This window comes from Cardiocondyla obscurior, linkage group LG23 (genome assembly GCF_019399895.1).
Source record: "Cardiocondyla obscurior isolate alpha-2009 linkage group LG23, Cobs3.1, whole genome shotgun sequence".
In the NCBI taxonomy this organism is placed as follows: Eukaryota; Metazoa; Arthropoda; class Insecta; order Hymenoptera; family Formicidae; genus Cardiocondyla; species Cardiocondyla obscurior.
In genome coordinates, this window is record NC_091886.1 from 2015448 (window position 1) to 2039429 (window position 23982).

The 23982-nt window shown below is 44.2% G+C and overlaps 2 protein-coding genes across 4 annotated transcripts in view; one reads left to right on the forward strand and one right to left on the reverse strand.

Annotated features, from left to right (window-relative positions):
- Nucleotides 1–19931, reverse strand: LOC139111344 (phospholipid-transporting ATPase VD). Of its 2 annotated transcripts, XM_070671591.1 has the most exons (18): nucleotides 19788–19931; nucleotides 13171–13827; nucleotides 12722–12901; nucleotides 12378–12638; nucleotides 6368–6643; nucleotides 5910–6078; nucleotides 5452–5805; nucleotides 4841–5133; nucleotides 4509–4670; nucleotides 4173–4443; nucleotides 3653–4085; nucleotides 2981–3375; nucleotides 2591–2878; nucleotides 2193–2444; nucleotides 2004–2108; nucleotides 1731–1918; nucleotides 1424–1597; nucleotides 1–1326 (listed from the first exon to the last, which is right to left on the reverse strand). In XM_070671591.1, the coding sequence occupies exons 2-18, from the start codon at nucleotides 13815–13817 to the stop codon at nucleotides 1275–1277; spliced, it is 4500 nt and encodes a 1499-aa protein (XP_070527692.1). In that variant the 5' UTR covers nucleotides 13818–13827; nucleotides 19788–19931; the 3' UTR covers nucleotides 1–1274. The 2 variants fall into 2 exon arrangements, with proteins under 2 accessions (XP_070527692.1, XP_070527690.1); XM_070671589.1 differs by lacking the exon at nucleotides 19788–19931 and having other exon boundaries at nucleotides 13171–14767.
- The window catches only part of Gdi (GDP dissociation inhibitor), an 11802-nt gene continuing 2808 nt past the window's right edge, over nucleotides 14989–23982 (forward strand). The window contains exon 1 of one of the 2 annotated variants that reach the window (XM_070671598.1): nucleotides 14989–15068. In XM_070671598.1, the coding sequence (XP_070527699.1) occupies nucleotides 15004–15068 (65 nt within the window). In that variant the 5' untranslated portion in view covers nucleotides 14989–15003. Of the gene's footprint in view, nucleotides 15069–20515; nucleotides 21004–23982 lie in introns of those variants that run through there. The other variant, XM_070671597.1, reaches the window with a different exon arrangement.

The window sequence follows — 23982 nt, forward strand, 5'->3', positions numbered from 1 at the left end:
TTGACAGTTGACGGTTCCGATTTTTAATGTTCTTGTTACATCGGTAAACGCACACAGCAATAATTTAACCATTATCAAAATACTATAGATAGCACAACGGCGTGTTATCGATATAACATTCAATATGCATTATCTAAATTAAAATTTGTTAACCGTAATTTTCACAGTATTCCCCCTGGCATTACGGTGCAACGGATAATAACACAACAGTATAACAAAGCTCGTGTCTTTACGTCATAATTTATATGAGTTCGTTGCGTTGAATTCAGCGAATGGACCAGAAATAGGAACTTAACGCGGTCACGTACTTTAAACGTCCGCGCCTGCTTCCTGCTATTCGTTTTACAAATGATGCGACGTTTAAAACAATAACTGAACACTTACTTAAAAAATAAATCAGTTTATATATATATCTATATGCATATATAATCTGTTTCTCTCAGCATTTATAAAATATATCTCGCGGAGTATCTTATATATGTACATTTATACTTTGCATTCTTTTTACAACATCTTTGTACATTTATCTTTGCAAGTGTATGAACAAACTAGAACTCAGGGTACATTGTCCGTCCGTTTCTAACGTTGGTCTTCTATACGGTCCGCTCGAAAGAAGTCGCGGGTGCGCGTTCGAGTGAAGTTCTAGGTCGTAACAAAATTAAAGGAAGAAAACAGAGTCGAAGTAGCGCAACGTAGACTTTCACTCGAGCCCGGCTTACTTCAATGCGATTACAACGCGCAGTCTTGGTCCCTAGAAGTCACAGCCATTAAATGCAACGAACAATCTGAGATTTAAGGCCACTCGATTTTAAATCAGTCGCGACAATTCGAAAAATGGCAATGTTATTAAATATTAATCGCGATATCAGCAACGAGAACACCCACGCGGGCAAGCGGTGACGCGCATTGCATTTTGAACGACAAAATTTCAACTACTTCAGTAATTTCTATCGCACGATTCAGTAGTAAACAAAATTTCTCACGTCCAATAGCACCAGCTGTAATTAACTGACTTTCCTCTCGTATTTACAATACTAAAAACTTAATGTACAAGGAGCTAGGAAATGGTCAATCAGATATACTTAATATAGTTAGTTACTAGATAGGATTGTCAGTGCAAACGGATTCTTCGGAAATCAAAAGATTTTCTTCTGTCTGATGGGAAACACTTTCGAAGCTCGTAACGGTGAAAAAATGTTCCCCACTTTTCGGCGATTAGTTAGTTTTCCTTGCGATGAATACGGAAACGTTTCATCTCTTTCCGATTGTGCCTGTCACGCGACAATAGTCGTGAGAGCGTTGCCTTTGCTCCTGTAGCTACCGGGTCTGCAATGAATAATTGCATTAATGATAGAAGAAAAAAAACTTCATGAAACTTGTGAGCATTATTTAGAGCAATTAGATAGCGCGAGTATAGATATACCTGATAGTAGCATGTTGCGAGGAACGCGACCATCCAGCGATAAAGTTTACTTCACTTCTTTGACTGCTAATACGTTGCCGACGAACTTGATTATCGCTTTTTGTAGCAATTAGCCGCGAGACAACGTGCATATTATCTGGCGCGATAGTAGATTGTATCGCTTTGTACACTAATCTGTTGTTATAAAGAAGTAAAGAAAAAAATTAACGATAAAAAATTGATCAAATATAATAAAACTGCGAACGCAGAGTTACATATTTGCGGATTTAAATTAATATCGTTCATACGATTATACTATAAACTTTACCTAGGCATTAAGGCAAGAACAGAAGTAAGTCCCACTGTCAGCCAGTAGGTGATATGTGTAAAGGCTTCTTCCATTATCCAATATGACCCAGGTAGGCCCATGCAATTGACACAAACGGCGTTGTAACATAAGCAAAATCCGAAGAAAAAAAGTAAGGAACCGAAAATGGCACCAATATGGATTATAGTCTGAAACAAATAAGATCACGTTACATAACATCCCACGAAAGAAATCTTTTTCTAACATAGTTATAATTTTATTTTTCTTTCTTACCCAAGATCTAGTTTCAATGGCAGCATGAGTTAGCATTACGACGATACACGCTGACATAATAGTTGTCCCAAATTCCCAAATATCGATAATCGAATCGTCGTAAACCTGAAAGATAACAAACATTTGTCTTATACCGTGATTTACGTTTTTAATGAGTGCATAATCTACTAGACATATGTTTATACCAACCTCTACGGCAATAAAAAATATAATGACACTTTGGTAAAGAGCATCGATCATCGTAACCCAAAACGAATGCGACTGATACACTAATCCCAAGCGTCCTCTCGTATACAATTCCGGCGCTGCAAGTAATACTCTAGCTTTCGCAACTCGATCGTAAATACCCAAAACGAGAGGCGGCAGCGAGGTGAACAGCAAATTGTAAAGCATTAAATATATTTGGTCTATCATTACAGCACCGGAAAATCCGCAAAATAACTGCAAAAAAAAGAGAAAAAAAAGCAATTATAAATATCTGTGCTTAAAATATTGATAAACTTTTTCTTAAAAAATCTATTATACAGATAGCATTTTTCCTTTTCATTAATTATTATTATTTTTTAAAATATCTATTCGATACTTACTTGAAACCAGAATATGAGGAAGACAAACGTGGCGTTCTTATAAAAGAAATATAAAATCATTCTGGCGAGGCGATCGTAGCACCAGTGCCCGTGTAGAAGTAGGAGTTGACTGAGCATAGAAAATCGGGAAACCGCGAAATCTGCTGCCATTACCGCTTGCGTGCCTTCTTGCCCCGAGATACCAACGCCCACGTCCGCAGTCTGTATCATGCTAACGTCGTTCGCACCGTCGCCGATTGCTAGCGTTCTCATTCCCAATTGTTTTTTAACGATGCGCACGATATATGCCTGTAACGAAATAAATCACATTACTCCTCGTGTCATAGCTATTAATCCGTGATCTAAGTTCGTTTCAATGTCAGTTTATTATTGCTGAGGTATCGTCGTTACCTTTTGTAACGGCGTGGCGCGGCAGGCTAAGACACTGCAGCACATTTTCGTTAGTTCGAGGAACGGGGTGATGAGACCAGATCGCGGGTCCAGGATCACGGTTAACGTCTTGCCGTCCACGACGAGCGCGCGTTGCCGTGGCCACGGACTGCCAATCCTGTGCGCATTTCTTTCGACGGGATCGCGGCTGTAGATGCTAGTGGGATTTCTAATGCCAATCATGTCTGGTTGTGGATGATCGTTGTTTGCATTTTCTTTGCGCGCCGAGTCCAGGTAGCCGTGTATAAGTGCCTCGGCCACGGATTTCGATCTCGCTTGCAGCTGTAGCAGTTGCATGGCGGGTGAAAAGAGCTGTGCCGAGTACGCCACATTCACCGCGGTCTCCGGTTTGTCTCCTGAAATGGAAAAACACGACAGGTGCATTATAACGTGGAGCTCGTTCTAACTACGTTTATTTTTCTATTGGCTGTCGATACGCATTCGTAATTTTTTTTTTTATATTTCTCTATCCATTTTTATATAACGTATACGGCATTTATGTAATAATAGATAGGAGTGACCCTATATAGTTACTATTCAATGTAAAACGCCTCGCGTATCTCTCTCCGAGATGAGCGCGCTAAAAATACTACTCGCCAATGTTAAACCGGTTTACCGCGATTTTCCACGAACCTGTCAGCACCCACACGACAATCCCGGCGGCGACCAGGGCGGCCATTGTCTCGGGTACGCCGGCTTGGAGCTTGTCCTCGATACCGGTCACACCCAGCAACGTCAAGTGCGTCTCCAACATCGCGTACGAGTCGCGTATACGACGTTCTCTGTTCTCCGTCGACAGTTCCGCTTCGTCGTGTTTCTGTCTCCAGGCCTCGTACTCCTGGGTTGTCAGAGTTTTCTTTGCCATCACTAGCGTGCGCAAACCTTCACGTGCATAGGATTGCAGGTACTGTCGGATGCTCGCCGAGGCGGTGGCATTCTCGTCGCTTGGCGAGAGCGCCGGTAGCATCGTCGTGTCAGCGCCCTTGCTGTACAGCAGTATCTCGCGGGTTTGAGGATGTCTGAGTAGCACCGACATGCACTTCCTGTTCGAATCAAAAGGCAGCACCTACGGGCGTTTAAAAATTAACTATAGTATAAATTATATTCCGTCGTTTATGTTCTTGCGAATGAATCATCGCGTGTAATTACGTACGTGAAGTATCTCGAACGCGAGTATTGACTTGTCCGGGAAGGATACGATCGCGCTACGGGGCGTTCGTTTTACGAGCTTGACGTCATAAGCGCGTGCCGCGTGAACCAGCGCCAGTTCGTCCGGGCTCTCTGCCTCGTAGATTGCCGGGGTCTGTAGCAACTCGTCGCCATTCTTCGCGTTCGGGATACGTCCTTTCTGTCCCTCTGCAAATTTCCGTCCCAGTAGCCCGATGCCGAGGCACGGTATTGACGTTACGTTCAGTAGCTTTGGCCTACAAAGATATCGCCCTGTTTAAGCGCTTCCGTATCTCGTATATCTCTGAAGCGTTATACCAACCTGCAAATTTTAAACGGGAACTTCGAAGTATCGTCGAACGTATTTGCCGTGCTAATTACTGGCGATACCGGAGATAAGGTGCGAATCGCTCTGTTGCTCGGCGACAGCGGCACTGGTGCAGAGTTGACGGTTGGAAATGAGCTCGCATCCGTTTCCATTATTCTGTTGAATAGCATCGATATTAGTAAAGAAAAATTCGTTGAATACAATAATGGAGATTAATTGCTGTATAGAAAAAAATATTTAATTATCTTCTATTTTTTTATAATCAAATAATGGCACAAATATGCTTCGATTCTCTCTCATTTTTCGTTAATCTAACTTATACGAACCTCGAGTTAGTTCCGTTCTTTTGAGGTTCCTCGATGACCCCGGAAGAGTTCATAATATCGTGATGCGGTTGAGAATTTACGACAACCGTGTTACACGTGGCTAAGACAATAAGAAACTCCTGTAAGCGATGTCGAAATGTACCTATGAGCAGGTCCTCTTTAAGTCGCGAGCACGGAAGTAGATTCTCATTGTCGCCTATGTGCGAATAATCCTGGTTGCCTACCGCGCACCTTCTAAATAGCATTTTGTTCTCAGTGAGGGTGCCGGTCTTGTCGGAAAAGACGTATTGTACCTGTCATTCAACGATTATATTCTAAATCATATTCGTTGCACGTCATAAATTAAAAAGGCCAATATAAAATGCTTTATTATCTAAAGAAACGTATCGTTACGCCGCATAAAATTTTTATTAAAAAAGAAAAAAAAGAAAAAGGAAACTATAGAGAAATGGTACGAATTATAAAGAACGACTGTGTACCATATTAAATTAAATTCAACGTACTTGATTATTAAATGTAAAAATGAGAGATTTTAATTTATAACATTCCGGACATTGATCGTAAAATATTCGCTCTGCGCAAATTCGTTTAATATAAATTGCCACACTCACTTGGCCTAGTTCCTCCGTAATATTCAGCGCACGGCATTCCGCCTTGCGGCCGGTTTCCGTGTCGTGGAGGACCGGGTCGTGACCGATGTGGTACACCTGTCCCACCTTAGCCATCTCGATCGTCACGTACAAGCTCAGCGGTATCATCACTTGAAATATTATGATAAACGTCAGGAAAGTTAGCAGGCTCTCGTAAATCGGCTCCTGCAGCACTGGTAAAAAAGGCACAACCGGTAGACCCGTGTACGTGGATAGCCAAAATCGGCAGCCAAACGCACCGACCACGCACAGTATCATTAGTATCACCACGCACCATTTCACGTCCCTGTTCATGTACCTCTCCAGTCGAGAGCGCTGAAATCACACGCGTGTCACAAGTCAGAAGGCTTATCTTTATATTATCGTACGGAAGAACGAAATAGTTCTACTGAAATTTTTATTTATTTCGTAATTTATACCTTATATCTGGGTCCACCATTATTTAACAACGCTTTGGTCTCGTGGCCAGCGTATATGACTATCCCCTCGACAAAGTCGGTATTCTTCAATATGCATTCCCTGAGTAAAAGATTCTCCGTGGATACGGGCACTCTTCCGCCGTTTGGATGCACCACGGCGCCGTAGAACCTAATAAAAATATCAGTGAGATCACTCTAATAATCTAGTTAATTCCGTTAAACGTTATCACGGTAATAAACGGCATTACGATGAGCGCGCCTCTCAGATAAATCGCAAATAATAGAATATAAAAAATTTACATTAAAATTGTAAAAGAGAATACATACAATTAGATTTTTTTTTAATTAACGGATCCGTCCGATAAAGCTTTTGGACATTTCTTCGAATTAATAAAAAATATAGTTTCAAGTTTTTAATTTAATTAAAGTGGACACGATGAGTAATCGTCGGCATTTACCTGTATATTCTAGTGCTTGGCTGATCGACCTCGACTACCGATCGGAACTTGGAAGGCTGGAAAGCGTTTTGCAAGTCGAGAAAACCTCTGACGACCTGGCGCTGCTTCAGATTCGACTCGCCGTCGAGATTGCACGTATCAAGGTAAGCCAACCCCTGAGGATCGCTGCTTCGCAAAAGCAAAAGATCGGCCGGTACTCGTTCGTTGTTCGAAAGGTGAACCAGGTCACCCACCTTGACATCTTTCCATGCTACCTTCATGTATCTGTCGCCCTCGCTGCAACGAAACGCGAAAAAATCTCGTCAAACATTATTTACAAAAGCTTTGAGCGTTATTCGATAACGCCGAGCACAATCGTGCGATCGCGACGGGCAATTGAATGATAACCGGCAATTAAAAAAATTTGCGCGACAAATAAATTACACCCACGTCACGTGACGATTTTTTTTTTAATTTCGCCGCCCGCAATTACGCAAATTGCATTCTGCGACTTCGCAATAGAGATCTGATTGTACGCTCGATGAGTAATGTAAGAGACGGTTAACATTTCTCTAATAGAGCACAGTCTGTTTCATTTAATAAGCTAAACTTATCACGTGTAAAATATGCGTATCGTGTCAAAGTGTGCTTTGTCTCCGTTAAATTAATTAAATAACTTATATACGTCGTTATTTCATTGTTCAATTTAAACAAGGAAACTTAATATCTGTTTCTTCCACACGGCGGAGAAGTTGAACCGCAGAGTGGAATTACATAAGTACAAACATCTTATTTAACGAGCTGACGATCGACACAAATCCTTATATTGCATAAAAGAATTTGTAAGGCTACCTTATAATTATTGTCACTACAAAAATTGACATTGTTCACGGTTTTGAACGTAGATGTCTGTTGAGATGTCTGATCGAAACGGGATCCGTTTGCACACTTCGGCAATAATTAATTATTAATTGCATCTATCAAAACGAAAAATTAATGAATTATCGTGAATGTCGAATTTCTTTTTTTTCTCTTTTTTCTCCATTTCAATTATCCACGTCGTTACGATATACAAGTTTAATATGTGACATATCGTCCACAAAAATATGATTTGAAAAGAATGAACTTTAATTCACTTTCTATCTAATAACGAAGACAGGGATTGATACGCGAAATATTGATGCGTGGAAAGAAACCGAGTCGCGTAAGACTAGTGAAAATATAATGTCTCATTTGCTCACCTAATTCACCGCGCGGAATCGCGACGGATAGGCTTCGAAGCGGCCTTGCGTGACTAATTCTAGAAAGATTCATCTCCCTCGGGTGCTATCCGAGTATGACGAAACGGCCGGTTGACGATATTTAATTGAAGCACAGTGCGGTATCCAAGGTCGTACGACCTTGAATGCCATCGGCAACGTTTGATCGGAGAGAAATTGAGACGACGACTAGACGATCAATGAGGATGGCCTTCGTGAGCCACGGGGTCCTCGCCGTAAACGATATGTCTCGACATTTAAACGCGGCGGCTTCGCGAACAGATTGGTGAATGGGAAGCGGGATTTATTTCGAGAACGAGAGGCTGCCGTTTGTCTTTACGAGGCCGCCTTATTAAACGAGGCTAAACGATGCAAATTCTTTTGTTTGCCTTGGCAAATAATTGGAAGAAAAGAGACTGTTCCTCGCTTTTGTACCGCTCGCAGTTTCGTATTGCTCGTTCGGTGTAGCATCAATCATTTCCAAGTGCATGCATTATGCATCGCGGCCGATGTCGCGATTAAGCGGTCTCCTTTTTTGTCGCGGATTTAGTGCCCCGCAAAGAAATAAGTGTTCTCATCCCGAATACGCGAGCTAATTATGCGATTGTAGTTAACGCGACAGCTGCTCGACGTAATCCTCGCTGCATGCGTAGCCCGCCGGGAGGTTTGATGATTTCTATGCAATTCGTTCGCGGAACATATCGTAACGCAATATTGCAAAAACAATGTCCACTAGGCACGGTCCGATAAAATACATAACAGGTTTTTCTGCGCGTTACGTAAACGACATAACTGCGTTTCTCGGAATACTATATTAAAGCGGGACGATTAATTCCTTATTATCGTTTATTGCTTAACAATTCCTAAAATGGGTTTGCCGATTTTCTGAAACACACGGAATTTTCTGTTTAGCTGCTGTCGATCGATCATCACATATGCTATCGCTTGTGTTTGTTATCGCCCGGCCGCATAATAATTCCCGGATAGCAATTTTTAACCGCATCGTAATGTAAAAGATAAGTCAAGGATAACTTATACAGTTACATATTTTGTTCTTATCAAATTTTACGGGAAAGAAAAAAAAAATGTACATTTAAGCGGAAATATTAAACTTTTTAATTCAGCGTTGTGTCTCCGACGACATTCTCTTAATATTGTTTCAACTTGGCCTTCGAATGATTACGTCTCCATCACGACCGAGCAACGGGATGCTTACAAAATATTTTTCTATATTTATCTCTAGCTCATAGAAAAAGATAAAAAAAAGTTAAATTTATTAATTCATATCAGAAATTAACTTTTATTTAGAAATTATTTTGTCTACGCTTAATATTTTTGCAAGAATAGCTCTCTATAATTAGAAAATATTGAATTACGATACGTTTAAAATTAAACAAAGATTAAAAATGTGCATTTGAATCATCGTGAAGTTTAATAAGTTAAAATAAAGAGAAACAAGATATTAATATAAAAAGTCAATTCCAATTAGACAGCAAAAATCTGCAAAATGTGTATATTGTCTAAGCATACTAGGGAGCGTAACATTATTTGCCGTAAAAATATTTTGATTAGCCAAACATTTATAATTACGCTTTTTTTACAATGAACCGCTTGTGTCAGACGATTTCTATGAAATGTCTCCGCGTATGAGCTTGCCGGCAACTCGTTGATATTTCAGGATCGCGAACGTGCTTCAGAGAAGCAATATAGACAGGATACGCAAGCACTCACGCATTACATACGTTTACACCCGCGCTGCGTGACGTAACCGATGACATCACTTGCCGGTTTAACGGCACTCGGAAAGCTGTGCTAAGAAAAAAAAAAAAAAAAGGGCTAGGTAACGTGCCTTCGCGTTTCGATCACCCGGATTTATCTCTGATTCAGCCGAATCCAGCGCGCAACTTTTTTACGTAGCAATATCGGAACCGGAGAACCGTTGGAATATTACGTTGGAATATTACGCTGCAATATTAAAACGGGAGAGCGATAAATATATTATTAAGAAAAATAAAAAAAATTGCTGTCCGCGTTATGAAAGGTACGTCGGTCTCCACCGCGATTTTCGCGGGGAAGGCTTCCGCAGCGGGATATGTTGAATAAACGGTCTTACGGCTTCGGATTTAGGAGAAGTTTTAATGCAACGGCATGTTCAGTGACCGCGGCAACAATCGAAACTATCGGCGAAGGTCAATAGCTGTATGTTCCGAGTAATCGGTGTCAAATAGGCGAGGCAAGTACGATGATTAGCGACTCGCACGCGAAACTTACTTATTCGTTACGGCCAGAAGAAGTCGCGTTTTTAATATTTCATATTTATTTTTATAAATCACGACGAATTCAATGATTGCAATTAAACCTAGATTTAATAAGCCACGCAAAAGAAAAAAATAAGAAAGTAAAGTCCATTATTATATTATTTAAACGAAATATAAAATAAATGGCGTAAGAAAAAGTTACTCTCGCAACCGCACGTAGTTGCACAGTTTCCGAATGATCGTGCACAAACGCGTTTCCGAAAACTGTCGACACATGAATCGACAGAAGGCGTGAAAAAAAGGAGGGGGCGTAAACTGTAATAAAAATATGTCGCGGTAACGAGCGGAATCGACAGGATCGTAAGTCTCACGTCACGGGACGAGATAAAAAGGGGTAATGGCAATAAATGCGAATGTCAAGGCCGTCTTCGGCGCACGAGACGGAACGGAATCGACCTGGTCGCGGGCGTGAGAGGAAAAGAGAAAAGAGCCGCTTTCGCACTATTATGCGGATACATTGCGTTTAGAAAACGCTAGAGCTGAACGATTAGAACGCGGCCGCGTGCAGCTCGAGGAATCGCCATCGCCGACAGCGCAATTTTGATTCGATCGTCCTTTCCGATAAGCGACACGCGAGTGCATCGGCAGGTAGCGCGGCCCCAACATCAGAGATTGTTACAACAATCGCGCCGCGTGTCGCGGTTATTTTCTTCCGTCGAACGAACGAACGAACGAACGAACGCACAAACGTTTTGTCTCGTTATCGCGACACTCCGTGATTGGCTTTTATCGTAATCGTAATGACGCGGAGATAACGCATCGGGATCGACACGAATCGTGGAAAGATCTCGTGCCTTCGAGCGTGATCGGGAATGCGAATTAACATTGAAAGGAAATCGATGTTTGCGGGGCGTGTGTGACGGAAACATTCCGAAGGGCAAGGTCGCTTCCCCGGCGAAATCCGAAGAGTCGTATTGTATCAGAATCGCCGGGTCATCGATTAATTTCCCGATTACGCTGCATTATGAAACAGGGGTTCGTGACGATCGCGAAACTGCCCACGTTCGCATGATCGAAACGGCGAACGAATGATTAGGTAGACCAGCTAAGTGCAACACGATTATAATTATACGAAACAGAACGAAAATATACCGTTAGTTTTCACGCGAGTGTCGCCAGTCACGGAGATTAAGAAACGTTACTTCGTTCGCGACGAAGTCGTCGTTTTCCCTCGATGTTTATTGAGAATCCCCGATATTTCCTCAATTAGCGGATAAAAAGTCGACAAACCCGCGGATAACCCGTCCGTTCTTCTTAAGCAATCGGGGAATAATCTCCGAGTGCTTAATTAAATTGCTCCTTTTACAATTACGAATAAACGCGAGGCTACACTTGGAAGGGACGATTCGAATAAACTTAAACAGACCCCCGGTTGCCATCCCCCATAATTGTCGCGAGTCACGAGAAGGCATTTCGGAGTTCATTCCCCCCTCGCGTTCGGCTACGTTGTTCAAGTCGTCCTTCTGTGGTGCTGCAATCAACCACGTGGCATGCGTACATACGCGTTTATCGGCGCAAGCGTATCGGCCGACCGCGGCGAATTCTTTCCGATTCGATCGCGTGTGTGCAACAACCTCTCCGTTGTCGCGGCGAAGATCGCTCAGCCGGGCCGTTTTGGACGAGCGGCGGCGTGAAACGAGCGCAGGTGGTTCGGACGAGCGTTAACGGGGCGCGATACGCGTTATCCGAATCCGACGCCCGGACCGTTGGCCCCCTGAATCGATAACGATCCCGTTGCAGCCGGGCTCTGGTGGCACCTTGATCGGCATTAGAAGTAAACAACGTTGACACGAGCCGAATTAGAACGTCGCCGTCGCGCGTAGTATCGCCGCGAGGGCCCTCCCACCGTCGATGGAAAAAGAACGGGACACTTTCTTCAGCGTGTTCGACCGCAATGCACGGCCGGCCACTCGCTCGCGTGTACGTGACCTACATATCTGGAATTGTCGGTCTTATTGGAATCGATCTATCGGATTCCGTTGCCGCAAGGATTCTAGCCGAAGTGACAGCTCGCGCGATATAAAGCGAGGATAAACGAGCGCGAGGCCAGCGTGCCCGGTTAAAAAATCAAAAATGTCCTTGTTCAACTTCTATCCGCTCGCGAGTCTTCCTCGTGCGCGAGACGAGGTGAAATAACAATTGTCAAACGTCAAACCGAAGAACTCTCGTCGTTACCGCGCTCGTACGTTATTACTTCATTTAACAGAACTCATACTTCGCCGATATATCTTCGTGGCTTCGCTGCAGTAATGAACGCGCCATTGTTTCGCGCGTCTCTCGCTCCGATCGAACGATTTCTTCCTGAACTGAATATGAATTCGTAAATAGACGCGTAACAGTATATCAGCCATTTTACGATACCGTACTTTACCGCGGAAATTCCGAGCAGGAATCGGTTTTACGGCTCGTACGTTATATACCTCGCTACCGTACGACTGCGATGGTTACACTCACCTAACGTAGACGCGGCAGGTGGAATTGTTCACACGCCGGTCACTGCCGAGTCGCCGGCGATCTTCGAAGAAGTCCTTTAGCGCCGTGACACCCAGAACGAACACCACGGGGATCATCGCGACCTCCTTGCCGAACGCGTTTATGGCCGGCACCCAGTTTAGCAGGACGATGAAGATGAAGTACAAATTAGCCACGCGGTGAAACTGTTCTAGCAGGTTACGAGGTAGGAAGCTCAGCGCCGTGTATTTCGTTGTGCGTACCCTGAAGAAGAAGCGAGATAGGCGAGTAAGACGGACGGACTATTTAAACGGATCGTACGTGATTTCGTAGTCTCTCGTTCTCACCTGTTGTCCATTCTGTCCCCATTCGGATGCTGGCTCTTCGGGGTCTTCGGGGGGACCAAGTGATTCGGCACTATTGTTCTTAGACGGGGTTCTTCTGGCGGCGGGCCAAAGCAACGAGCCCATAGTCTTCTCCACCATGGAGGCGCGACGCTACGTCTTATCGTATAAATAGACTCCGATCTGCAAGCATTCGCGATGGAATTCGCGTCTTTAACACAAAAGGCAAAAAGGCCTTCTCCTAATAACGATATTAGCCTTACTTCGCGAGTTATTCAGAAAGCGCCGATCGAATTAATAAATCTTATCTTCAACTTTTACGTATAACTGTAACGACGCTTCTGCAGGCTGTTATCTATTTATTGTTAAACGCTCGGTTATTTCCGCTTGCCGATAATCCGTATCGCTCGCAGCGGTGATAAATCATATAATATTTTTTTTTTGCGTTCTACCTGGACGCTTGACGAGAATGGCCGCGAAAGGAAGGCATCCTGCCGGCAGTGGGCGGCCTGCCGTCTTCCCTGTGGCCTGGCGGCAGGATGAATTCCGTTCTGGAGCCGACGCGGTGGTGTCCCGTTACGGCTGATTGGCCTTGCGTCACATCCGTCACTTGACCTTGACTGAAGGCTCTCTGGTGGCCCGGCTTCTTCAACGCCGACGGTCGACCGGCGGACGACGCGCTTCCCACCGCCGTCAATGGGCCCAAGTAGGATCCGTAAGTTTGCCATTCGGTCGAGCCATCCGCGAGGACACCGCCGTGGCTCGCCGATCTCGCGTGCGTTCTCGAGATCGCTTTTCGCCTGGTAGGCGAGCTGACTTCCTCCACCGCGTCCTCGTCCTCGTCGCCGTTGCTGTTTTTCGACGCGCTCGTCGTCGTCGTCGTCGTCGTGACGCTGATCGCCATCGTCGTGCTCGCTGTAGTCGTACCATCGTGGAGGAACGGTAGCGAAGGCGGTTGAAGGGGCGTCATCGAGATCGACGACGACGACGACGACGACGTCGTCGCGCAGCTGGGGCGGCCCACACCCGGAAACACGTAGAGGGATCCCTGACTCTCGATCTCCTCGTTGGCTGCTTCCTGCGCGACGTCCTCGGACATGCTGGCACATCTACGCGACATAAAAATATCGACTCGTAAATCGTGTGAAGTAGAAAATTAACTTGGTCACGTTTGAAGCTTGACCACGTGGGTTAAATCATTTTTATCTATCGTCATACATAGCGCCAAAAGTTAAAAAAGAAATTATTATAAAAAATTATAAACTTATCAAATTAAAAAAAAAATGTTAGTGCTGCAATAAGCTATCGGGCTGTTAAATTTGAATTTCAAAGCATCATGTAATATTCAGAATTTAGAATTCACGTTACATCGAAAATTCTGACATCGATAAACGGTAGTATAAGATTGACACTGACACCATTAAGTAGATGCTGAATTTTTATGCGAAAGATTATCGCGTTTAGCAATCGATTGGTCTAACCCACGATGTAGTATTCCGCCACACCCCTTTCCACAACTATAGATGAAATTGTCTCGTAATCAGAATTTATGAAATCGATACGAGTAGATGTTTAATCTTCTTCGACCACGTTAAAAAGATAACTCCGCCTTTCGTCCTTGCTGCAATATTATTTTTAAGCGCAATCGTTTGACTGGAATTTATTCGTTCATATTATTGTTTTCGCTAGGCGTTTGCTTATTTCCACATCGTCGAATCGTTCGTGCCTATACGTATCCGGAATAACAATCGAACGTATGCATTGCCGCGTGTTCTTTCCTATTCTATTCTTTCCTATTTCTATCAGTAAAAAATTAGTGTGACGCCTGAAATTAATCGATTCTATCCTTGACGTTTATTAAATTATATATTTTTTTCTTTGTTACAGATCGACGCAGCTGCATCCACTGTTGTTCAACGAAAGTGTCGTCACCGTCGATATTATTAATTATACGAACCGCAGCCGGTTCGTCGGTCGTTCCGGGAGTTCCGCTAGGTATTCGGTCGTAATTTTTTCGCATGGCTTTATTCTAAACGCGAGTGCCGGACAGGAACGCGCAAAAGTGATCAATATAATTTTCGCGATTGTAACTTCACCCGGGCGCGTTCGCGAGTTTCCTGTGCGCGGAAGGAGGACTCGACACGTCCCATCTGAGAGGAGGAGCAGGCTCGGGAAGAGCATCTTGCCTCGGCGGAGCAACTTTTAGGTAAATATAAATTTCTTTTTTAAGAAAATCTTTATAAAAATTAATTAATTAATTAATTTACATACATGTCTACATTAATATGTTTTATTTTATGTTACAGTCACCGGCAGAACTCAACAACTCCGCCGAAGCTCATGCAGACTGGTAAGTCGCATGATTTTTTTTTTTTGTAGTTAGTAATTGAAGTGTCTGAAAAAACGCAAATACAATCGTATCGAATTTCGACACAAATGAACCGAATTTCATCGCGACGCGTAGATCCGAATATAAAAAATTAACATTTAGACGAATTAAAGATGACGTAGGAATTGATTAACTAACTTCTATTTTTAGATAAATATCGCCAAGTCAAATTATTTTTTCACGTACACGTATATTCTTTTATAAAGATTAAATATTATTTTAAATTGACGTCTACAATCGATATCGGATTTAATATGAAAATGATAACTTTATCTAAGCTCGTTATCGATGCGAGCGTGGCATTTAACGCCGACAGCCCATTAATAGTTGGTTCGTCTAAAATAAATGCGGAAAATTGGCGCGTTATAATATCAGCTCGAGAAATGCGTCACGGTTTACAGCATTTTCTCATATATCATCATCAGACGTCACTTACCCATATGTCTCACGTTTGTCGAACTTTTATTAATAATTATTTACCTAAATCGATCTTATCAGTCGCGCACATAAACACATTCCTACACGAACTGCTCGTTATAGATTACATTTATCATCCGGTCGATTTTCCCCAGGTTCATTCGTAATGTGACACGACGATATTTGGTGTTTTTCCAGACAATTGGCAACTCCACAAAAATATCTAATAATATCGCAGCGCACATTGTTAAACTCATAACGCTAAATTAACCCAAGTCTGCTACTGTTTTTAATCAACGTATCGCTAATTTAATTCAAATACGAATTCAACGCTCGTTAAATACGTTTCGTTTTAAAATATATTATTTTTAAATTACGTACTTGTCTGTTACGAGATTAAGTAGAATTTCGCGCTTTTATCTTACGAGACGAGATCTCGATATAAAGCGGATCATGGAAAGTACCATGTGTGGGGAGCGTCTATCGGACATCCTGTGTAGATAACCGAAGTAAACCGTCTTTGCAAAAAAAAAAAAAAAAAATACAGCGAGTGCCGTCAGGTAACATGAAAATCTTTCATCTCAAAGTTTGCAACGAGCAAGAATCTTCGGGCGTTCTCGGAAATATCGCGTTATTTTCAGACGCTGTTTCGAAATCAGTACGGCTTCCTGAGATTAATCTCGATAGTCTCCCACTCGAAAATTATCGAAATACAGTACCCTTCAAAGGACACATCCACAGCTCTCGCGTGCAATACTTATCACGAAAAGAAAAAAAAAAAAATTAATTCAAATAGGGCATACCTCGTACATAAAGGGTATTGCCAAAGAACGCTTATCGTTCATTTGCGTGACTGATATCAGAAACATATCCGAGACACCTAGCGATAATTCTGATAACCGATATTGCGATTTTCAACGTGAAGCAATTTTTTTTCCCAACTTTCTGACGCTCGAGATCTCAAATAATTTGAGCTTTAATTCGAACAAACGACGCGACGCGAAAGAAAAAGCGTTTGAATTAATTTGACTGACGAGCTTGCAGATACACGGAAATATAGATGAACTAGTGACAAAGACATTGTTTATTTCGATCTAGAATAATTCCCTTCTAGCCATTGCTCTTTATCGCGATCTCATCTATCTTTCAAGCTTCAACGGGTAACGTTATTCTTCTTATACGAAGCAGTGTAAAAAGCGCTGTGTAAATGTGAAGATGCTTATCTCAATATAATGTATATACCGAGAGCTTGAAACTTTCCATGATTAAAATTATATTGCATAACGTGTCTAAAAAAACGTGCCTAAAAAACCTGCCTAAAAAGGTACGTTTTAAAGAAGCTTTTTTTTTCCTTATCATTTAAATACGTCTAATTTTCGTTGTTTTGCCATGTTTATCGAAGCTTTAATTCGCGCTCGGACGGCAAGTAATATCTAATTCGAGTTAAAAGGAGTGGAACGTATGTTCAGGAGTGCCGTGAGCCATCGTGCGTACACGCGTGCACGCGCTAATGAACGCAATCGCGTGCGATCGCATGTGCGTGCGACATGATAAACGAGATTCCGGTGTGCATCGATCGGCAAGCGTGGGCACCCTTCTCTTTGCAAATCGCTACCGAATGTAAACGAAGTATCAAGGGTAGAAAAAATCGAGCGGATATTTAATTGGGTCACCCGTTTACTCGCGAGCGCCTCCTTTACCACGCTTTATCGCGCCGTTTGCTGTCATCAGGACGATTGGAGCGATTATTAAAGAAAATTGTGACGCGGTCCCGATCGATCACCGACGGCTTTTCTGCATTATCTTGCATTATTATTTCGACGTTGCTTGACACTGTATCGAAAGAGCCGATTACTTTAAACTATGCGTCCATTTTGCCCAACTTATCCACGCATCTCAAATTAATAAATAAATCTTTAGAAATATTTTTTTTTTAACAGCTGAATAATTAAATTCGCTTTCTAAGAAGTATTACGAATTGACGGAGTCTCTCGGATAATCGGAGATTCTACGGGAAAGTAATGAAATATTTTTTAAATATTTTTATTTTGGAGACGCTTTCGGGGTAAATTTTTTCAAAAATTATTTCCTCGGAAAAAAAATATAAATCACCAAAAGAATTTTCGCGGAAGTTCGCGCAGGCGTTCCGAACGAGATCAAAGATCAGAGAAATGACTCGCGAGATAGTTTATTTTTTCGCGACTTCGATATCGCGATATTTATACGATAACGTGAATAGATTTATCCAATGTTTTTCCCCAGTTAACGCATGAGAGACTTTTTTGATTAGCGATGAAATAAACGCAACCAGCAAATCTCCTCTCTCTCTCTCTCTCTCTCTCCTCCGTACGCACTCTTGTAAAACTTAACGGAAACCAGATGGGATCCCTAAAACACATACTCCGTAATATGCAAGAAATAACGTATTTAGCTCAAATTGCGTTTGAGTTACGGAGCGAGATATTACTACCGGAAGCTCGATGAATTATACAACATTCGGACTAGAGCCAAATGCTAACCGAAATACAGCTTAATGACCGTCAAGAAGTTTTAATTAAATCAGTCGTTAAAATTTCGAGCTCGTAATTCTTACTTTCCACATTTGTTAATCTTAAGCGGATGTGTACTCGGAAAACACCTAAAGTCCGCAATATGACTCAGGTAACAGTGGACATTTTTTTTTTTCAACGATCGCTTCAATTAGTCAACTGATAACGAGCGTGTTGCCGATAAGGGCGCTTAGCGCGATCGTTAGCGGTTTTCTCGTATCACATGCAGCTAATAAATCACGAATAATGACGTTTCCTGCAAAAATCGCGGAAATTCCGCCAGGTACCGGGATCGATCCGCTTTTTTTTTCGGCCGCAATCGCGTAATATTATTCGCGTGCGTTGTTACAGTCCAGTCAGCGAAATAAATCGACGGGACGTCCCCCGGGAAATGATAAGACTAACATTTTTGCGCGCGGTGAATATCGCGAAATAAGGATACAGTGCCAACGAATGTTCGACGACGGCGACGCGAAGAATCGTTTATATCGTATTTACTAATCTCTATTATAATCGTAATCTTACGCGTGTTGCTCTGTCGTTACATCATGCATTATTTTATCGCGGTTTCTCGTACGGCAGCCTTTCATTTCTCTGCATTACATAGCGTAAACTATACGTAACGCTATTATCCTTTTTTTTTCTTTTCTTTAATTACGCAACGAGTCAGAAAATTAATCAAAATTATTCGGATAGCTTGGCGCGCGACGTCGGATCATCCCGGTTCTTCGAGTCGTCGGCGAAAGAATACCTTCTCGCTGAGAACCGGAGGCAGTTTTACGCGATTGCATTCAGGCGAATTAACCGTTACTTTACGACGTTGCAAACTGTAAGCTTTTCCCCGTGCGCGTTTGTGCCTTTTTCAGCCGTCTGAAACGCGGACAGTTTTAAATCTCCCACGAGATTTAAAGGGGAGTGAGAACTAGGGCTCAAAATAGCGTCGAGTTGTCCCTCTCGGCTTTTATTGCTCTCCCGCTTTTTATTACGAAATCTAATTATCCGGCGTATTTTTAGCTCCGCCGCGCAAACTTTCGCCCGAAAGAGGACTTTGTTTTTTTTTTTTTTTATTCGTCTTTTGTTTCTGAACGCTTGCGAAAACGCGTCGTCGTTTCGCCGACGGTCTTCTTAAAATCGAGGCGGTCCCACCTGTTCGAGCTTCCTGGCAGTCTCGCGCGACCGACGATCGAAATCCCAGCTGACGTACTTTCTCGCGAAAGAACGTCGCTCGCGCAGGGATCAAGAAAAAAAAAAAAAAAGGCAGTTTGCGCGCGCTTACGCCTGCGATCGGTCGAACGGAAGGGTCGAAAAAGGAACGCGGGAGAGACGGACGAGAGGAGGGCGGGGGAGGGGAGATCTCACATTTTTTCCTCCTGCCTCCCAGCGTGGTCCACGTGGCCTCGTTCAAACGGCGGCTCGGGCGTCTCGCCCTGATTTCGTCCGAAGCACGTCGGCGCTCGCGGTATCTATCCGCGCACGTCTCTGGGAAAGTTCCCCGCGCGTAGGATGAATCACGTACGGCAAACACCTGGCGTAAAAATCGATCTGACCTGCCCGCGGATCTCGTCTCGGGACCATGATCGGCGGGTACGCGTCGAGTGCTCTCGCGTAGCCTCGTCTACTTTTCCCTCTTCTTCCTAATTTCTTTTTTTTCCTTACTTTTCCCGCCGATATCTCGGCCGTTTTCAAAAATTCGCGCAACGGTAGGCACACTCACCTCGACGTTTCGCGAGCGCGTTATCGCGGCCGATTTGCCGCGACTGATAAGCGCGGTCGCGTTGCCAGACGTGTTGCTTCGATACGCTCGATGACCCCGACGACCGACGAGAACGTCCACTCCACCCCGTCGCCGTGCACGTACTGACGTTGACGTCTTCTCTTCGGCTTCGGTTCGGACGACTGTTAGGCTTAGGAGTAGTTCTGAGTACGGCCGACCTGACGCGCCACCCGTATGGCCGAAACTCGCTGACCGCGGACTAGTCGCCATCTAACGAGGACTGCGAAGCGGGAAACGGCGCGCCGAAGTCCCCCAGCAGTTGCGCTGGGGGACTTCGGCGCGTCGTAAAATCACTATAATCTGCAAGGTGCGTTCCGCAGAAGCGACGGTCAGCTCGAAATCTAATTGGCTGAACCCGGCGAGCAATCCGCGATTTATCTTTGCGAAAAATCTGCTGCTTGTTTCTCGTACGATTAAAAGTATAATTTCGCGTCTTTTAATATTAATTGATTAAAATTGATAATCGATATATGTAAAAAAGTTAGAGTAAATACCTCGTGTGCGCTTTTTTACGTCGCGATGAGTAGCCATGCGCGCGGCGACGCCTCCGGCCTTACGAACTTGACTTTAGCGCCGCTCCGCAACGCGTCGGCGTGCCACGCGAGTCTAGGGAAAAGTTCAACGTCACCCACCGCCGCCGCCGCCTCCGTCACCGTCACCGTCGCCGTCACCGTCGACCGAGCGAAGCGAGCGAAAGAGCTGCTGGTCTTCCTTTCCGTTCGGCGCCACGCTGTGCCGTGTCGTGTTGTGCCGTGCCGTGCCGTGCAGTGTCGTGTCACGTAGCGATAGCGTCGGGCAGCGTAATATCGGTACCGCTTGACGTCGAAGGACACCGCGACGGACGAGAAAGAACCCGCAAAAAAAAACGAGAGAGAGAAAGAAGAGCGAAGGTATCCGCGAGGAACTCGCGAGCAAGTTCACGACACTCGGCGTTCGAGTCGAGCCACCGCTTTGCCCCTTCCCCTCGTTCGGTCCGCATCCCGTCCGGCGCGAACATGAATGAAGAATACGACGCGATCGTCCTGGGCACCGGCCTGAAGGAGTGCATCCTCTCGGGCATGCTGTCCGTCAGCGGCAAGCGGGTGCTGCACATCGACCGCAACAAGTACTACGGCGGCGAGTCGGCCTCCATCACGCCCCTCGAGGATCTGTTCAGGTGAGCAACTCTCTCGGTTCTACGCCCGCCCTCTTCCTCCACCGTGTTTTTTCTCCCTTGAGAAATTCGAGTAAACTCTTCCCTGAAAAAAAAAAAAAAGAAGAGACGAACGACCTCGGGCATCGAATCGCGATCCTTCCAGTCGCTCGGCTAAGCGTTTTTCCCGAGCGTTTTACGTTGCGTGAGTTTCCCCTTCCCCCTTTCCCTCGTCGTTTCTCTCCCCTCTCCCGCCGTCGACAAGAAACAATCGTCAACGACAGCTGGGTCAACCGCGATCGCGGACGTTTGTATCCTTATCGTCGCGCGATCGAAATCTCGCTGGTCGATACGCGCGCAGGAAGCGGAAGAGGGGCGAGGGACGGAGAGAGATGCGTTCTCGCGGCCGAATGTGCCCGTATCGTGCGGAACTGCGCCGCATACGGACGAGAGGAGGAAGCGTATCGATTCTCGAGCCCGCCGCGCGCGCGAATTACCCGAAACGTGGCGGTACTTTTTGATCTCTCTTTTTTTTTCCCTGTGATTAATTGAGCCGGGGGACGCGAGCACCGCGGTCTTCGCCGGATCGTCTCGAAAACCGCAAGGAATAAAGATCGCCGGGAACGTCGCAGTTCCGCTTCGAGCGCACAATACTTCCGGCGCGCGTCCTGTGCAGAAATTGTTCGCGAAATAAATTCTCATTGCGACGTAATCGAGGACGGTCTCCATTCCTTCACAATACGTGGCATTGTCGACACTCGAAACAAAATAGATTAGCGTATTTAAAGGTAAGAGGGGGGAAATAAATGAAAGATATGTACGTACGAGAGCTGTCGAGAAGTGTTTTATTTGCACTTTCTGCACTGAAAATGGAGACGTAGTTGAAGTTAAACGGAAAACACAGGAAGTATAAAAAGTTTAACTCAGCAGAACACCGAGTTTTATTCGTGCATTCCGCGTTTAAAATGTATGAAAATACGCGGAGAGAAGACTTTTCTTTCTCTTATTTAAATTCGTAATGTTCGTTCTTCGCAATAATTTTTCCGCTAATATAGAAAGGTCTTGTATACGCTTTTTGCTTTTTTTTTTTCTTCGTTACTCTCGTTACTCCCTTTAAACTTCTTTCGTTCCCTTCTACTTATTGTTAGATTTACTATTCTACATACATGGCTATTTACGCTTTTTTGCCATATGCGAATGTATTGACCTCGTCGTCGGCAATCGTCGATACTCTTCATTATCGAAAAAGCTCGTGATAAGCGACGACACAAATTGACGTGTTTTAATAAAGAAATGAGACCCGCGCGGCGTCGATTTACACGCGCGTATAAATTTGCTGCTTATCGACGAGAAACGTTTTTACCATAAATGTCCAACGACACAGCGCGAAATGCTACTAGTTCTCGCATTCATCGCATTACAGCACTAATTACATAGGAAATACGATCGAACCACCGGATCACCGCGGCAATTACCCTCCGCCGTCCTCCGTCGCTTTTCTCCTTCGGTTACGTACGTGCAATTTCCTCGGCAAGATTTCCGGCTAAATATACCAGTTTCCACCGCATCGATCTCTGACTCGAATTAACGTCGCAGAAATTTATCATCACTTTCTACGTTATATATACATACATACACGTGGAATTAACGTGAGCTGTAAAGTGTTGATCGTTAAACCTTTTTAATCGGCACCTTCGTAAAATACTGCTCTAATTTTAATTCATTTATTTATGGAATTTTCCTACTTCTGCAGTGGAAGCTGGACATCTCGTACCGAGGTACGGGAGATCCGTGTTATTAAATGGATAAGAGAAAAAAAAAAAAGAAAAGAAAAAAAAGATAACGCTCGCTCGAGATAGAATTGTTTCGCGCTGTTTACTTTTTCACTTTAGCGATTTCGTCACGACCCCCTCTCGATCGCGAAGCAATCACGCGGAAAAAAAGACGAGATAAAAATGTCAAGTTCGTGATTAGGGTCCACGCTGCCTCTTCTCCGCTTTCCGTCCTTTCGCCGGCGCGTTTTCATCGCGTTGGCCGCATTCTGTCGGGAGGTGCGGCTGTCGCTTGAAAAGCGCGGATATCCTGTTGCCACCAGACACGAAGTGTCCGCGCACGCCACGTCCGTTACATCCTCCTGCACAGCGTTCGCGCGGGCACGAAAGTCGCCGAGGAAAAAGAAGGAGGGCTCCCATTACTCGCGTCGAATGCAGATGGAAAGCGGAACGACGGTCGTTCCGAAGATTGCACGTAATTACGTGCCCCGCGTAAAGAAACGCGAGAAAACGCCGCCGAGCGGTCGCGAGTCCTCCGGTGGACTTTTCCCTCGCGGTCGTGATTGCGAATCCAATGAACCCGGCGAAAGAAGCGATCGAAATAAATTATCCGCGACGTTTATCCCGCTCGGTAAGAACTGCGAATTTAAATAAGGTTGAAACCGCGACGATATGGTTGAAAGTAAGATTGATCGATGCGGACGACCGCGAAGAATAATCGAGCAAGGTATTTATGTAATAACGTTTCTATGAGTTCGCGTATGTGTATTGTTAGAACAGAGAGAGCGATGATCAAAAGCAGCCGACGCAAGCTTTTCGATAAATCGTCGCACGCGGCTAATCTGCCTATCACTGCCAATAATTTGCCGGCCTTGAATTTGCGTCGCACTCCGCGATATCGCCTCGTCATCGTTCATGAACGACCTGCCGACGTGTGTGACTTGTGCAGGCTCGCGGAACAATGTTAGCGCCGTGTCAACGCAGCAGCATCGTATAAAAATTAATTTCTCTGATAAGTTCTCAGTCGTGGGTTTGTAAACGCGTATGAAAGCTTGCGGAAGCAGAAGCTCAATACGAACCATTTAATTGCGAATAATGGAAATTGTATTATAACAAATTGAAGCTTTGGGGGTTTGTCTCTTACATTTTCGTGGCTCCGTCGCGTTTAAAGTTTTACGAAAAAATTCATGAGAGAAAAACGAAACAGGCGTAGACGTCACAATTTTAATTA

Coding starts and splice junctions, on each gene's coding strand:
- LOC139111344 (XM_070671589.1), bottom strand. CDS start 13,838: ATGTCGCGTAGATGTGCCAGCATGTCCGAGGACGTCGCGCAGGAAGCA. Junction 4,444..4,508: donor TTCCCGTTTAAAATTTGCAG/GTTGGTATAACG, acceptor ATATCTTTGTAG/GCCAAAGCTACTGAACGTAA. Junction 4,086..4,172: donor TCGCGTTCGAGATACTTCAC/GTACGTAATTAC, acceptor AAACGCCCGTAG/GTGCTGCCTTTTGATTCGAA.